Raw genomic sequence first — 14,074 nt, 5'->3', positions numbered from 1 at the left:
CTACGAGCTAATGGAACAAGAGATTCTGTTTGAGCTTTCTATAAACCCGCCGAGCACTAGTAGGCCCTCCATAAGCGTAATCACTCGCGTACGTGCCATCCAAGGAAACTACTTTCACGATACATTCAAACAGACATTCAATGAACAAACGCTTAAGTCATACATAATGTATCAATAGAGTAATTGCTAAACATGCCCATCTTTTCCTCCAGCCTGTTGTTGGTTACAGCTTGGATACATCATCCTCCATCACCTACAACTTCGACTTGCCGGAATCAACGAGCTCGGCACCAGCGCCTGAGATCGCTGGCTTGCCAGTCTCCTTGACCTTCACCTGGAAGATGACGGTGTTACCCTCCTTCCACATCTCCGTGATCAAAGTCTGACCAGGAAGAACAGTTCCGGCGAATCGGACCTTGATATTCTTGAATTGTCCGTATGTCTTCAGCACTGCCTTGCCGGCAATACCGAACGAGCAAAGACCGTGGAGGATTGGAACGTCAAAACCGCCGACCTTGGCAAATTCAGGGTCGAGGTGGAGAGGGTTGCGGTCACCAGAGAGACGGTAGATTGCAGCGAGTTCCTCGCTGGTCTTCTCCTCGACAACGGCATCAGGCTTGCGCTTGGGAGGAGTGTGGACCTTGGTAGCAGCACCACGGTCGCTGCCCTGCTTCTGTCCACCGAAACCGCCAGAGCCACGAACAAAGGCAGTAGACTCGTTGTAGAAGATCTCCTTGCCAGTACGCTTGTCCTTGGTGACGCTGCCAGTGACGATAGCGGCGGCCTTGCCCTTGTCGTTCACTTCCACCAGCCTGGGATACGAGGTGAGTGTAGCCTCGGTTGGGATTGGGAACGAGCGAATCTCGAGGTACTGTTCGCCATGTAGGAGCATGTTCATCGAGAAATTGGGGACAATCTCGGACATGCTGAATGGCGCCTCGGCGCTGAAGTTGGGAATGACACCAAATGTTGGGATCACCTGGAAGTTGTCGTCATTCTCGTAGACAAATGGCAGCTCGGTGCGCTTTGCTCCAATGCCCAGGTCTATTATGATCATGTTAGTAAAATATAGCTCGCGGACGCAACACTTTACTTACTGTAGAGAATRACATCGCGCTCATCGTACGTGAAGTCGGTACCCTGTGCCTGTGCCTTCTGCGCTTCCGCGATCTTGGCGTTGTAGTCATCGCCACTGGACGACTCGCTGCTACCAGTGTTGGACAGATTTGCCATGATCTTCTCGGTACCAGCTGAGGGTTCCGAAGGGTTGTCGGAGTTACCATCAAAGGTCGTGATCTTTGACCATGACTGCAAGACAGTCTCGGGGGTGAGCTCCTTGGTGGCGGGGAATTGAGCACCAGCGGTTCGCTGCCATCTGGTCTCGCCAGCCCAACCGGAACCGCTCTCAAAGAGACGGCCGGTTGGCTTGCCCGGCATCTTGTCAGAGGCCATGATAAGCACGACCGGCACAACGTAGTCTGGCTTGAACGCCTGGACCATCTCCTCTGGCATGATAGAGCGAGTCATGTTGGTGCCAGCGTTGGGGGCGATTGTGTTKACAAAGATGTTGTACTTCTCGCCTTCAYGGGCTAGAGCGCGTGAGAAACCAAGGATACCGCACTTTGCAGCCGCGTAGTTGGCCTGTCCAAAGTTGCCGTAGATACCGGAGGTGGAGGTGGTGTTAATGATGCGACCATACTTCTGCTTCAGCATGTATGGCCAAGCCGCCTTCGAGGCCTTGTATGTGCCTCGAAGGTGAACGTCCAGCACTTGGTGGAACATCTTGTCGTCCATGTTGTGGAAAGACTTGTCACGGAGGATTCCGGCGTTGTTGATCAGGATATCCACACGACCAAAGGCGTCGATTGCAGCCTTGATAACCTTGTCGCCCTCTTCAGCGCTGCACTTAACACCCGCTGCTTTGCCGCCGAGCTTCTTGATTTCTTGAACAACCGGTTCAGGGTCCGCAAGATCGTTGACGACAATTGAAGCGCCATACTTGGCCAGGGTGAGGCAGTAGCTGCGACCGAGACCGGCACCACCACCAGTCACCACAGCGACCTTGCCCGAAAAGTCCAGCTCCTGTGCCTTGGGGCTTGGAGGCAGCTTCTGGGCCTSCTCCAGGAGAGCGAGAAAATCGTTTGGTCCTGTTGGGTGTTGTGGGTTTGTGAAGTCCTCGATGTCGCTCCACTTGGAGAGTAATGCGCCAGGAGTAAAGGTGTTATCGGCTTTGAGCAGAGCACCCTTGGATCTCTCCCAACGAAGCTGGGCCATGTGTCCACCACCCACCTCGTAGATTCCACCATTATCAGTAGGTTTTGTTGAAGAGTGAGTCAGGGCAGCAACAAGAGGGACGACCATCTCCGGCTTGAGGGCATCCAGCACCTCTTTTGGCATGACCGTCGCTGTCATTCTTGACGCAGCGATTGGTGCAATGACGTTGGAGAGAATGTTGTACTTGGCGCCCTCTTTTGCAAGTGTCTCGGTGAATCCCACCATCGCAAGCTTGGCTGCTGAGTAGTTGGTCTGACCAAAACTTCCAAATAGCCCGGCGGCAGATGCAGTGTTAATAACTCGTCCGTACTTTTGCTTGCGGAAATATGGCCATGCGGCTCTTGCGCACTTGTAAGCACCAACGACGTGCACCTTCATAATAAGATCCCAGTCCTCATCTTTCAAGTTCTTGAAGCTGATATCGCGGAGAATGCCGGCATTGTTGATCAGCACGTCTATGCGGCCGAAGTTGTCGATGGCGGTCTTGATAATGTTCTCGCCGTTCTCGACCGAATCGTAGTTGGCTACTGCCTTTCCGCCGGCCTTGTTGATCTCATCTACTACTTTCTGGGCCGCCTGCATCACAATCTTGTTAGCAAAGCCTCCTCTCGAAGTCCTCCAAGATACACCTTACAGTCTGACTACCGCCCTCGCCCTTGAAGCTGCCACCGAGGTCGTTGACGACGACGTTTGCTCCTCTACTGCCGTAGAAGGTGGCATATGCTCTTCCCAAACCACCGCCTGCGCCGGTCACAACGACGGTCTGACCGTCCCACCGGAGCTGTTCGCCTGCCATGATTACGGTGTGGTGAAAGAAGGAGTGTATGGTTGTGCGACTCGAGGTGCGCGTATGGAGAGGAAGAAGGAGGAGGAAACGTATCCAGCTTACTGGAACTTGTATGTACTTAGCCTCGCAGCACCTGATGTTCTGCCATTCTGGAATGGCCGAAGCGGAAGCCGAGGTTCATCATCAAAGCGCGGCTGCTGATCATGGGTGACGGCGTCATTATCCACGCTTGTGAAATTGTCGTGGAATCTGTGGCTCTCAAGCGCGTCAAGGCGCTCTTACGCACCGATGGCTTTGTTGATCTGTTGACCTTTGTGGGCTTCCTACACTTTGTGGCTGGACAACGCAGCTTGCATCTCTCCAGGACAGGCACTTGCCGAGCATACTGTTTCAAAGGGTCATCGCGTTCATGTCCCATCGGCCGTAAGCAGGCATGTCGATTGCCGGACTCATCCATCTCTGAAGCGCTCCAAAACCCCGGAGCTATTGTGCCTGGTCAGTCGCGGGATCAGGCAATCATGAGCTCTCAAAGATCTTCATGTGAAAAGTCCGCCGTGACGAATGCCGAAGGATGTGGACATGTCACATGTGGGACCACGGCTCAACTTTCTAGCATCGAAGGTGGGAGCTTCATGAGTGGTCTGCAATCCTTTTCACTTGTCGGCGCCTCGCCAACGTCTTGCAAAGATGGCCAAGATTGTTGATGACAAGTCTGAGCACTGTGTTCCTTTCATTATCGAGCGACTCAAGCAGCACCGTGAGCAATACGAGAGCAAGAGAGAGGTACCTCCACCCTTCTTCCTCGGGCTGAATGGCGTGCAAGGCGCTGGTAAGACAACATTGGTAAGTGAGGACTTCTATTTCAACACTTTCGACGATTTAGGACTCTCAGTTTTATAAGCACGTCTTATCCAGCTTCGACACTCATACTCACCATACCAGGTTGAAACTCTAAGCAAGACACTTTCGAGCCCACCACATGGCCTGCCGGTCGTGGTGCTCTCCATCGACGACTTGTACCTTTCCCATGATCAGCAAAAGGCTCTGGCCGACGCCTATCCAGATAATCCCCTCGTTCAACACCGTGGTGTTCCATCCACTCATGATATCAAGACCGGAAAAGAGCTCTTCGATGCCATCTCGAGCCGAAAGACCAACATCAAATTGCCCAGCTACGACAAAAGTCAGCACAATGGAGCCGGCGATCGCCGTCCGGAGAGCGACTGGGAGATTGTGAATGCGAATGGACAAAAACCAGTAGAGGTTGTCATTTTTGAAGGTTGGTGCGTTGGATTTCGTCCTTTGACCGATGCAGAGGTCGAGTGCAAGTGKCTAGCAGCGAAGGCCGAAGCCGAAGACAGTGCCAACGACTACCAGGGTCAACTGGGCAGACTCAAGCTTGAAGATGTTATGTTCATCAACAATCAGCTGAGAGACTATGATGCTTTGACAGACAAGTTTGGGGCTTTCGTGCACATGTAAGTTGCATCATCTGGATCTACTACAATCGAAACTGACACGCTTGCAAAGTGATGCCGAAGACCCTGTCTACGTATACCACTGGAGAGAGGAACAGGAAGCTGCCATGCGAGCCTCCAAAGGCACTGGCATGACCAAAGAGCAGGTTGTTAACTTTGTGAATGGCTACTATCCTTGCTACGAGCTCTACACTGATGTGCTGAGGCACAGCATATTTGGCGGAGAAAAGGACAAGCAATTGCGATTAGTTGTTGGCAAAGATAGGCGAGTGAAGGCCGTTCATAGAATTTGATCAATCAATGCCCGCTCCGATGTCGCATGCTATCCGCGATTGCACCACTGCACCCCGGCCTGCATTCCATCTGACTCCGACAAATCTTCGACCTCCGCAATCCTGACAACATCCCYCACCGCACCAGCACCGAAACCTCATATTTCACCGGCGACAACCTCCCCTCGTCGTCTCCACCATTCTACCCTCATAAAACACAGCACAGGTCACAGCGTCAGTCCTTTTAAACTGCGCCCCACTACATCATGTCTGGCAGCAACAACGCCAATGGCATGGGCAAAGCCCTTAAGAACCTGGACCTCGACGGCCACGCTCTTCCGCCGTCGCCGGCGCCCTCGAGCCCGTCCAATGGCCGCCGCTACGCCCTCGCCACCGAGTTGGTCTACACCGAGACCAACGACCAGTACAATGCCTCCAGCATGCCCATCTACTTGTCCGCCACCTTTAAAGGTGGCCCAGGCCAGGAGTACGACTATACTCGCAGTGGCAACCCCACTAGAACCCACTTGGAGCGTCATCTCGCCCGGGTCATGAACGTCAGGCGAACCCTCGTTGTTGGCTCGGGCATGGGCGCGGCAGATGTCATTACCAGGATACTCAAGCCCGGTGACGAAGTCATCACCGGAGACGATCTGTATGGCGGCACGAACAGACTGCTCAAGTACATGTCAGAAAATGGTGGAATTGTCGTGCGTCATGTTGACACGACTGATCTCGAGGCTGTGAAGGCCGCAGTGTCTGAAAAGACCGCCATGGTGCTCCTCGAGTCGCCCACCAACCCATTGATCAAGATTTGCGACATCTCAGCAATCTCCGCGATTGCGCACGAGGCCAATGCAGACGCAGTAGTCGCTGTAGATAACACGATGCTGTCCCCGTATCTCCAGAACCCACTTGATCTTGGAGCCGACGTGGTCTACGAGAGTGGTACCAAGTACCTCTCGGGTCATCACGATCTTATGGCTGGCGTTATTGGCATCAACAGCGTTGCTCTCGGCGACAAGTTCTATGCCTTGATCAACTCCACTGGTGTTGGTCTGAACCCACAGGACTGCTCGCTGCTCATGCGCGGTGTGAAGACCTTGGCAATCCGCATGGAGAAACAGCAGGCAAAYGCTGATGCAATCGCTCACTACCTCGAAGCCCACGGCTTCAAGGTGCGCTACCCCGGTTTGAAGTCTCACCCACAATACAAGCTCCATTGGCAGCAGGCTCGCGGCGCCGGCGCAGTCTTGAGCTTTGAAACTGGTTCTATTGCCCTGTCCGAGCGCATTGTGGAGTCCACCAAGCTTTTTGGCATCTCTGTCTCCTTTGGCTGTGTGAACTCGCTCATCTCGATGCCTTGCCGCATGAGTCACGCGAGCATCGATCCAGCCACGCGCAAGGCACGTGCTCTGCCCGAAGACATCATTCGCCTCTGCATTGGCATTGAGGATTTGGATGACCTGCGCGACGATCTTGCTCAAGCTTTGGTGCGTGCCGGAGCAGTCAGGCTTACGGATGACGGTTTCACTGCGTTGGAGGCGGAGGAGGTAGCTGGCGAGAGCGGTCGGACCACTCTGGTTGTCGATGAGCCATAGCCTGACAGCGTAGAGCCATCATCATTCTTGGCTCCCTAGGCATATGACAGATAAAGCACCTCCAATCGAAACGAAACTGTTCAGCGGACATTGCGTCTGAAGATATTTGACTTGTCTCCTACTGGTGAATCGCGAACTTCTCTCCCTCGGGCACACCTTTCGCTGCGTGACCAGGATTCTGTACGGAATTTCAAGTGAGCTCTGCTTGCGCAGTGCGAGCAGCACCAGCTCACCTGAAGACCAGTCTTGCATCTATCAAGGTCCTCTTGCGCATTGGCTTGACCCACAGTATACTCATGTCTCGCGACGCACTCGAGACGATCAGACGGGGAATGTGCTTGCATGCGACGTTCGGCTTGAACAACTCCACAACACAGACCAGCGACGCGTAGGCAAGCCGTCGGAAGACAGCTTGCAACGTACCATCAATCTGTTAATTTTATCACCTCGATGTGATGTAACGCAATGCTCTCGTGCATCATCGCTCAGGTGTCGTCGGCGCCAAGGAATACACGCGTTATTCAAGCTTCAAAGTAGCGCCGACCACACGAGCCGACCACTTCCACCAAACAACCCCTGCGGCATGTTTCATAGGCCACAGCCTCAAAGAGAAGATGTACGTATGCGGGCGTCAATCGTAGGTCTGCCACAAATGGCGTGATGACAAGTCTGGTGGACCCAGACTATCTGTTGAGGCGTATCAAATTGATGCATTGCTCTACCATTTGGCACTTGACATCTTGCAGTTCATGCTTTCAGCACCAATGCAGCACAAAGAGCGAGGAACTGTGAATTGTCACAGGAGACATGTGGACCAGTGGACAAAACATGCAACAATAACAGCTTCACTCGGCGTGGTTTGAGACTCGAAGGCTTAGACGTCCACCTGGCTTCGCGTCGATTCACTGCTGCAAGAAAACAAGTCACGACGAAGTTGGAAGACGAATCAGAGGCTCGCTCTTGTCAATTTCGTACGTATGCTGGTGGAGTAGAATGAACTTCGCTCTAACTCGACGATCATACGCCTCCCACGCGGCATACTAGTCCGTTACTACTGCGAGCATTGACCGTATACACTTATCTCTTGGTCCACAAGGTCTTCCGCTGATTGCTTGAATTACGCGGCTTTTGCAGTCTTGAAGGATAGATCTATGTTGAAACGGTATATGAAAGGCAACCCTCCCGTCTGAACTGGTCATCCACTACATCATCCCATCCCATCCCATCTCATTACAGTCTCACACCGTCGAACAATGGCACCCATTCTCTCGATGCTCGCGACCGGTCTTGTGGCCATCAACGTTGCGCTCGCCCATCCGGGACATTCTGTTCGGCAAGAAGCCGCTGAGCGTGGCCAGTGGTTGCGAGCTCGTCAACCCAACTCCGTTCGATCTTGTGCAGGGGAACTGCAACGACGAGGTCATCTTGAAGCTGCTCTCGCTCGTCGACAGGAGCTGGCTAAGCATGCTCGTGCTAAGCGAGGCCTCACCAGCAAGCGTTTCAAGCGCCGTGACTTTGCGGAATACAACATCTCTCATACATCCGACTTAGACGTCACGATGGGATCTGATGAGCTCTCGTTGTTCTCTGACAATTCTAGTTGCGTCCTGCAGCCGGAGGTCACCCAAGGGCGTAAGCATATACACTGAATGCAGCGGGCTTGGAGACGTGACTGACTAATGCTGCCACAGCGTACTACATCGATGGCGAGAATATCCGTAGCGATATCACGGAAGATCAGGCAGGTGTGCCGCTTTACCTCGATGTACAGCTAGTTGACACTAGGTATGCTTGACCAAAATACCTTGGCGGTAGCATCAGACTGACGAACGTATAGCACTTGTGAGCCGGTCCGTGCCGTGTTCATCGATATTTGGTCGGTGTCCCATCCTGCATGATCGAACAGTGGACTCTCAGCAGAGTACTGACATCAAAACAGGCACTGTAACGCCACAGGTGTATACTCTGGGGTATCCGCATCTGGAAATGGTAACGAGGACGATACAGAGAATATCCAAAACACCTTCCTTCGCGGTATCCAGCCAACCGACATCAACGGCGTAGCTCAATTCGAGACCATTGTCCCCGGGCACTACACCGGCCGCGCTCCTCACATCCACGTTCYCAGCCACAACACCAACACCACGATCGTCAGGACCAACGGTACCATCCTCGAGGGCTTCGGAAACTTCTCCACCCATGCCTCGCACGTCGGTCAAATATTCATAGACCAAGATCTCCTGACACGGGTCTCGGAAACTGCACCTTACAACACCAACACACAGGAACTGACACTCAACGCCGATGACAGCATCCTTTCTGAAGAAACGGAGAGCATGGATCCCTTTGTGCAGTATGTGCTCATTGGTGATGATATCGAGGATGGTATCATGGCTTGGATTAGCTTGGGAATTGACCCGACTGCTGATTCTGAGGTCACTTCTGCTGGAACCCATTATGAGTCAGGCGGTGTTGCGAACGAGAACTCCGGCATGGGTGGCGGTGGCGGCGGTCCAGGTGGCAACAGCACTGGCGGTGCGCCTACTGGCAGTATGCCTAGCGATGCTGTTCCCATGAGTAGCGCTCCAGCCAGTTCAGCATCTGCTTACTAGAGCTCCATCTGCTCAGACTCGCAGGAACTGAGGGGTATTAAAAAATACTGTTGCAAGGCAAGATCTGGAACCAACGAGGTGATTGAAACTTAGGCTAGACATTTCGACCACGGACATTCATTAAACAGCTGTGTATATCATTTATGCCAGCTTCGGCTGCTTGACATTGGCTCGATGCTTCTTCGATGCCTCCGCAAATTTGGCGCCATTGCGAAGGTCTTTGGCGGTATTCTCGTCGGCCTCCACCTGCGAGGCGATCAAATTGATTGCCTGCTCCGCTAGGTCTTTTGGAAGGCACACGACACCATTGATGTCACCAATCAGGTAGTCACCAGGATGGATCATTGTGTCTTGATCCTCACTATTGAGTCGGACCGGTGCATTGACCTGCGAGTATTGTCTTTATATTAATATCGTACCAGAGACAACAAGGACAACTCACTTCGCTGACGCGGGCCACTTCTTGCGGAGCAGTCGTTCCAACATCTCTCGCAAAGACCTTGAGGAAAGGATACTGTCAGCAACAAGACTCAGCGACACAGGCTGAATTCGAGACGTACTGGAAAGTTGAGATCACGATGCTCCTGAAGATCACKAAGTCTTCCATCGATGATTGTGCCTGCAGCTCCCGAGTACTGAGCTCGCGTGCTCATCAAGCCTCCATAGCAAGCATTTGGCATTCGCGGAGGCGCTGAGATGAAGACTATTGCTCCTTCGGGGACTGAGTCAATCTACACTCATGGATCAGCTTTCGAACCAAATAGACAAAACGATCAACGTACATAATGGCCTGCAGGCTTGGGTTCATTCTCGTAGTTCTTGCGGACGTATTTGACGGTATATGCAGGTCCTACAATCTTCGTGGGACCTTCTTGTCGCTTAGGAGACCACATCGTGATTCCGGGCAAGAAGCCTCCGTGGGGTATCTTGAGCTTGGTGAGAGCGTCGGCTACATCGCAGCTTTGACATGTGTTAGTGAGAGTGTGCTGTGCCTGGCGTTGTGTTTGCTTGCCTGGTGAATGGTTCCAGTGCCTTTACAATGTTCTTGACGCTCATCTTACTGAAGTCAGATCGATCGTGTGTACTTAGGTATGATGTTGTTCTGTTGTTTTGGTCAATACATATGGGTAGGAGCTGAGCTCCGATGTAGGAGATCGACGGTCTGACGTCGCGGGACTTCACGGGAGGGGAGAGAAACCGGCCATAAGTTCTCGGCCTTGACGATTGAAGATTCTGCATGCGCGTATATCGAGGGTAGCAAGCTATTTGGCATGAGATTCCAAAGTGTTACTCGTTCGAGTCCAACCACGCATTGCAGGAATCGATAAGCTCGTACCGCATGCAGGACTGCTGTTGCTGAGCCAAAAGCGGAAGCAAGCGTTCATGAAACTGGCAAGCAGCATCGAATCGTTGCAGAATTTGATATAGAACCATCGCATTGTCTGAAGTATTTACACAGAATGGTTTGCTGGATCTTTATAGAAAGGCTCTGACGATAAACGATGGCAAAGCTGAGCATAGATCACTTGACCCAATCTCAACAATCGCAGTAGGGCTTTGCATCGCATTCCGTACTATTATCCAGTCAGTATGATCGAAACAGCGTCCTTTAATTAACATCAGATTACTCACCAGGTGGACTTCGTCGTATCACACTGGGATGAGGACTTGCACATGGCACACGCAGTCTCGTCGCAGTTGTCCTTTCGCTGTTTCTTGTGTAGTTGTGCAAGCCACGGAGCAGATAGCGTGGGTGTTGGCCGCATCATCGTCGCTGTATGGGGTCGAAAGGCATATCTTGTGCGTGTCGAAAGGATTGTATATGTGATGGTCTTCTTGGCCGCATGTTGGCCCAAAGGCATTTGTTGATCGGCGTGTGCAATGCCAAATGCCAGTAGGGTGGCAGCCAATAGTCTGCATAGCGATTGGAGGAACAGCATTTTAGAAGGAGCTGATATGACCGATAAATTTGATTCTTGAAGGGTCGCGCGCAAATAAAGAGTGTGGAAGAAAGAGTGGATGGAACCTGGATGACGAGAATGTGGCTTACCATTGAGACTTCTATATGACTTCCTCTCTACAATTGTGAAAATGCCCGAGGACTGATTGCCGCTGAGAAGCCTGCAAGTTTAGAAGCAGCAGTATGCTAATGCAGCTTCTCCGGATTGAAGCGCTGCTGTGCCGCTCAGGGCGCGTACTCGGTGTTGGTGCAAGGGACGCTGGTGGGGCTCCACTGCAAATCATAGCCATCATCGAATGGCATTGAGCCTTTCCGCGACATAGATAGATATTGCTGCAGGTCGAACATTGGCATCATGGAGCATGTCCACAGTATGGAAAGAAGCGTGATGTGATGGGAACGGCTTGTGGATCGCGCTTCATCATGTGAATCCAATCGCCCTTCGGATCCCGGCAAGCCACCGCCAAGCTTCAATTTCACCTCAACTCCCAAATTCTCGCACCGCTTCAACTCCTGCTCCGTCAAGGAAGAACCCAATCCACGAAAACCCCCTCACTCCCTTCACCAAATACCGCCAAAATGGGTCGCGTCCGCACCAAGACCGTGAAGAAGTCCGCCAAGGTCATCATCGAGCGTTACTACCCCAAGCTCACTCTCGACTTCGAGACCAACAAGCGCATCTGTGATGAAATCGCCGTCATTGCCAGCAAGCGCCTGCGCAACAAGGTGCGCATAACCTACGATACACCACGAAGATTCGGAAGCAGGCAACTGACAGTTGGTCTTCTAGATCGCCGGTTACACCACCCACTTGATGAAGCGTATTCAGCGTGGACCCGTTCGCGGTATCTCCTTCAAGCTACAGGAGGAGGAGCGTGAGAGGAAGGATCAGTACGTGCCAGAGGTTTCGGCTCTGGACTTCACCCAGAACAGCGAGAGCGGTCAATTGGATGTCGACCAGGAGACCAAGGACTTGCTCAAGTCGCTCGGCGTACGCATAACACATACCCACACAGCCGTGGTGCAAACTCCGCTGACACACTTCACAGTTCGACAGCATCCCAGTCAACGTGGTTGCCGTCCAGCAGCAGCAGGTTGCCGACCGACCTCGCCGCTTCGGCGACCGCGCACCCCGTGCTTAAGCATTTCTTCCATGCTTTCACGACGATTCCCGGAGTTGAGGCGTTGGCTTGCAGCTTCAATACCATGGTCGCTGCAGAGATGCCCTATCTAGCTCTAGTTGTTATCTGAGCAAATGGAGAAATTCCTCCACCCCAGGTGTCGCTGCGTCTTCGGACAATGCTTGATTGCCATTTCCCCCTTCCCTTCCCATTGCATGTCTTCCAAGAAGAGCGTGTGGTGGTTTTCGTGATGCCGTAGTGCCAATCCTATGCGGAGAACCACAGCTCTTCAAGTGCCTGGGTGCTTCACATTTGCCAATGCTTGTGCCGCCACATCCTCATCACTAGTGCATGATTCGTACAATTCTAACAGCGCATCCGCAGCCAAACGCTCTGCACTCTTCATTGTCTTGATATATGCAGCCTCCGCCCTGCTGACGACGTCGACTTGTTTGTCAGCCCCTGGGACCGCCGGAGGGGAGCTCTAGAAATGTGTCAGTGGTCGCCATTTTTCAGATCCAGTTTCTCAGCAGCAACGAACCCCACAGGCCAATTTCAATGTCTCAAGAATCTGTGCGGCGGGCAGCTAATCCGCCATGCGATTGTCTACTATCTCGGACTTCCATTGGACTTCGTACATCCAGGGCTCGATTTTGTCAAGACCGAATTCACAAACCGAGTGGAGCCGAAACGCATAACAGTCCCAACAAGGACAAAGTCCGCGGCCCTCGTCTGACGGAACATGATTCGCAGACGGCTGTTGCCGCAGTAGGACGAATTCCTTCTCCAAATGATCAATGGCAGAGGACAGAGCCTTTTCAATTTCAGACCTGACATCGTTCAGGGCCTGCATGACATGTTCTCCTGCGGTGAAGCCGACGATGCGGGTGGATATGGGCGAGTTATATGGGTTTGGAGATAGCTCAGTTGTCGCCTTGCTGCGATTGGGTGAATCGTGCGGTCGAAAAGGGTTGATGGAATCCATCCCAAACCATGGGGCCGGTGGTGTCTGGCTTGCCGCTGCGCCATCGTTGTGGGTATCCTGCCGCACAAGTCCGATAGGCTTCGCCCCGGAAGATGGGGGTGTGAATGGTTGGCTGGTGTCGTCGCTCGAGGCGTTGTCGTCGTGAACATCCTGGCAAACAGTTCCGATAGGCTTTGATCCAGGATTCGGGTCCTGCACTGCCTGGCTTCCCGCTGTGCTCTTGAGCTGCTCCCTGAGAGTTTTGGCACTCTGCGCCAGGCTCTGCAACTCTTTCGCATCCYCTCGTCGCTTCTCTGCCATGATGAGCTGGCGTGGCATGTCTCCTGGCTGTTGAATTTGAGCAGCATACTGGGCGCCCTTGTCCGCCCACTCAACTGCCTCGTCAAGATTTCTAATCGACTGTTCAAGCAGTGATAGCGATAGGCAAGCCGCTACTTGCATGCCAAGCCCAGCACTGCTATTGCTTGCAAGCGATTTGTTCATTGTTCGAGCTTGCCGTAGAGACGCTGCAGTGTCTTCCTTTACGAGGTCGCTGATCTGCAGGAATTCGGGTGGATGAGTCCGTGATCGATCATGTCTTGCAGCTGTCTCCATGGACTGACCTTCATGTAAATGTCAAGACAAACTTCGACTTTTCTTCTTTCGACAGGATMGTTTRGCATGCGAAATCCTGGACCGGGCAGGAAAAAGTCCATGTAACTCAAAAGTTTAGCCATTGCAGTGATGTGAGATGTGTGGATGATGGGAATTTGTGGTGCATGAAATATGAGACTTGGAGTGAGTGGAGCAAGAGTGGAAGTTATGCGTAGTAACGATGCATCGTCGGCACTGGTACAGTAGGTAAGGTACCAGTGGGAGGCTCGCTGTAGATAGGAGATGGCAATCGCAAACTGCTCCAATGCTGCTGACCTTGAACATCATCCTGACAAAACGGGGAAGAGCTTCAATTCACCAATGAACAATGGAGGCTTCTCCTGCAGAAAC

The 14,074-nt window shown here is 52.6% G+C and overlaps 8 protein-coding genes; 4 read left to right on the top strand and 4 right to left on the bottom strand.

Annotated features, from left to right (window-relative positions):
* Positions 1 to 253: 253 nt before the first annotated feature.
* RCC_03626 (probable peroxisomal multifunctional beta-oxidation protein and related enzymes) lies at positions 254 to 3,070 on the bottom strand (the record flags this gene model as incomplete). XM_023768913.1 has 3 exons in its annotated part: positions 254 to 1,044; positions 1,098 to 2,850; positions 2,909 to 3,070. The coding sequence occupies 3 exons, from the start codon at positions 3,068 to 3,070 to the stop codon at positions 254 to 256; spliced, it is 2,706 nt and encodes a 901-aa protein (XP_023624681.1).
* A 678-nt stretch (positions 3,071 to 3,748) lies between these two features.
* On the top strand, positions 3,749 to 4,832 carry RCC_03625 (related to ATP-binding protein, putative pantothenate kinase; the record flags this gene model as incomplete). XM_023768912.1 has 3 exons in its annotated part: positions 3,749 to 3,904; positions 4,004 to 4,539; positions 4,592 to 4,832. 3 exons carry the CDS (start codon positions 3,749 to 3,751, stop codon positions 4,830 to 4,832), a joined length of 933 nt encoding a protein of 310 aa, XP_023624680.1.
* A 245-nt stretch (positions 4,833 to 5,077) lies between these two features.
* RCC_03624 (probable cystathionine beta-lyase) lies at positions 5,078 to 6,412 on the top strand (the record flags this gene model as incomplete). The annotated part of the gene is made up of 1 exon (XM_023768911.1): positions 5,078 to 6,412. One exon carries the CDS (start codon positions 5,078 to 5,080, stop codon positions 6,410 to 6,412), a length of 1,335 nt encoding a protein of 444 aa, XP_023624679.1.
* A 1,253-nt stretch (positions 6,413 to 7,665) lies between these two features.
* Positions 7,666 to 9,024, top strand: RCC_03623 (related to extracellular dioxygenase; the record flags this gene model as incomplete). XM_023768910.1 has 4 exons in its annotated part: positions 7,666 to 8,044; positions 8,104 to 8,197; positions 8,250 to 8,288; positions 8,352 to 9,024. 4 exons carry the CDS (start codon positions 7,666 to 7,668, stop codon positions 9,022 to 9,024), a joined length of 1,185 nt encoding a protein of 394 aa, XP_023624678.1.
* Positions 9,025 to 9,165: 141 nt separating this feature from the next.
* On the bottom strand, positions 9,166 to 9,917 carry RCC_03622 (related to dlpA protein; the record flags this gene model as incomplete). XM_023768909.1 has 4 exons in its annotated part: positions 9,166 to 9,411; positions 9,467 to 9,523; positions 9,585 to 9,755; positions 9,807 to 9,917. The coding sequence occupies 4 exons, from the start codon at positions 9,915 to 9,917 to the stop codon at positions 9,166 to 9,168; spliced, it is 585 nt and encodes a 194-aa protein (XP_023624677.1).
* A 644-nt stretch (positions 9,918 to 10,561) lies between these two features.
* RCC_03621 (uncharacterized protein) lies at positions 10,562 to 10,964 on the bottom strand (the record flags this gene model as incomplete). XM_023768908.1 has 2 exons in its annotated part: positions 10,562 to 10,598; positions 10,657 to 10,964. 2 exons carry the CDS (start codon positions 10,962 to 10,964, stop codon positions 10,562 to 10,564), a joined length of 345 nt encoding a protein of 114 aa, XP_023624676.1.
* Positions 10,965 to 11,563: 599 nt separating this feature from the next.
* RCC_03620 (40S ribosomal protein S17) lies at positions 11,564 to 12,126 on the top strand (the record flags this gene model as incomplete). XM_023768907.1 has 3 exons in its annotated part: positions 11,564 to 11,710; positions 11,775 to 11,975; positions 12,034 to 12,126. The coding sequence occupies 3 exons, from the start codon at positions 11,564 to 11,566 to the stop codon at positions 12,124 to 12,126; spliced, it is 441 nt and encodes a 146-aa protein (XP_023624675.1).
* A 565-nt stretch (positions 12,127 to 12,691) lies between these two features.
* Positions 12,692 to 13,573, bottom strand: RCC_03619 (uncharacterized protein; the record flags this gene model as incomplete). Its single annotated transcript, XM_023768906.1, has 1 exon — positions 12,692 to 13,573. The coding sequence occupies one exon, from the start codon at positions 13,571 to 13,573 to the stop codon at positions 12,692 to 12,694; it is 882 nt and encodes a 293-aa protein (XP_023624674.1).
* Positions 13,574 to 14,074: the final 501 nt, after the last annotated feature.

The sequence above is a fragment of the Ramularia collo-cygni genome (genome assembly GCF_900074925.1).
Source record: "Ramularia collo-cygni strain URUG2 genome assembly, contig: RCC_scaffold04, whole genome shotgun sequence".
NCBI lineage: Eukaryota > Fungi > Ascomycota > Dothideomycetes > Mycosphaerellales > Mycosphaerellaceae > Ramularia > Ramularia collo-cygni.
This window is presented reverse-complemented; position numbering and strand designations above follow the sequence as displayed.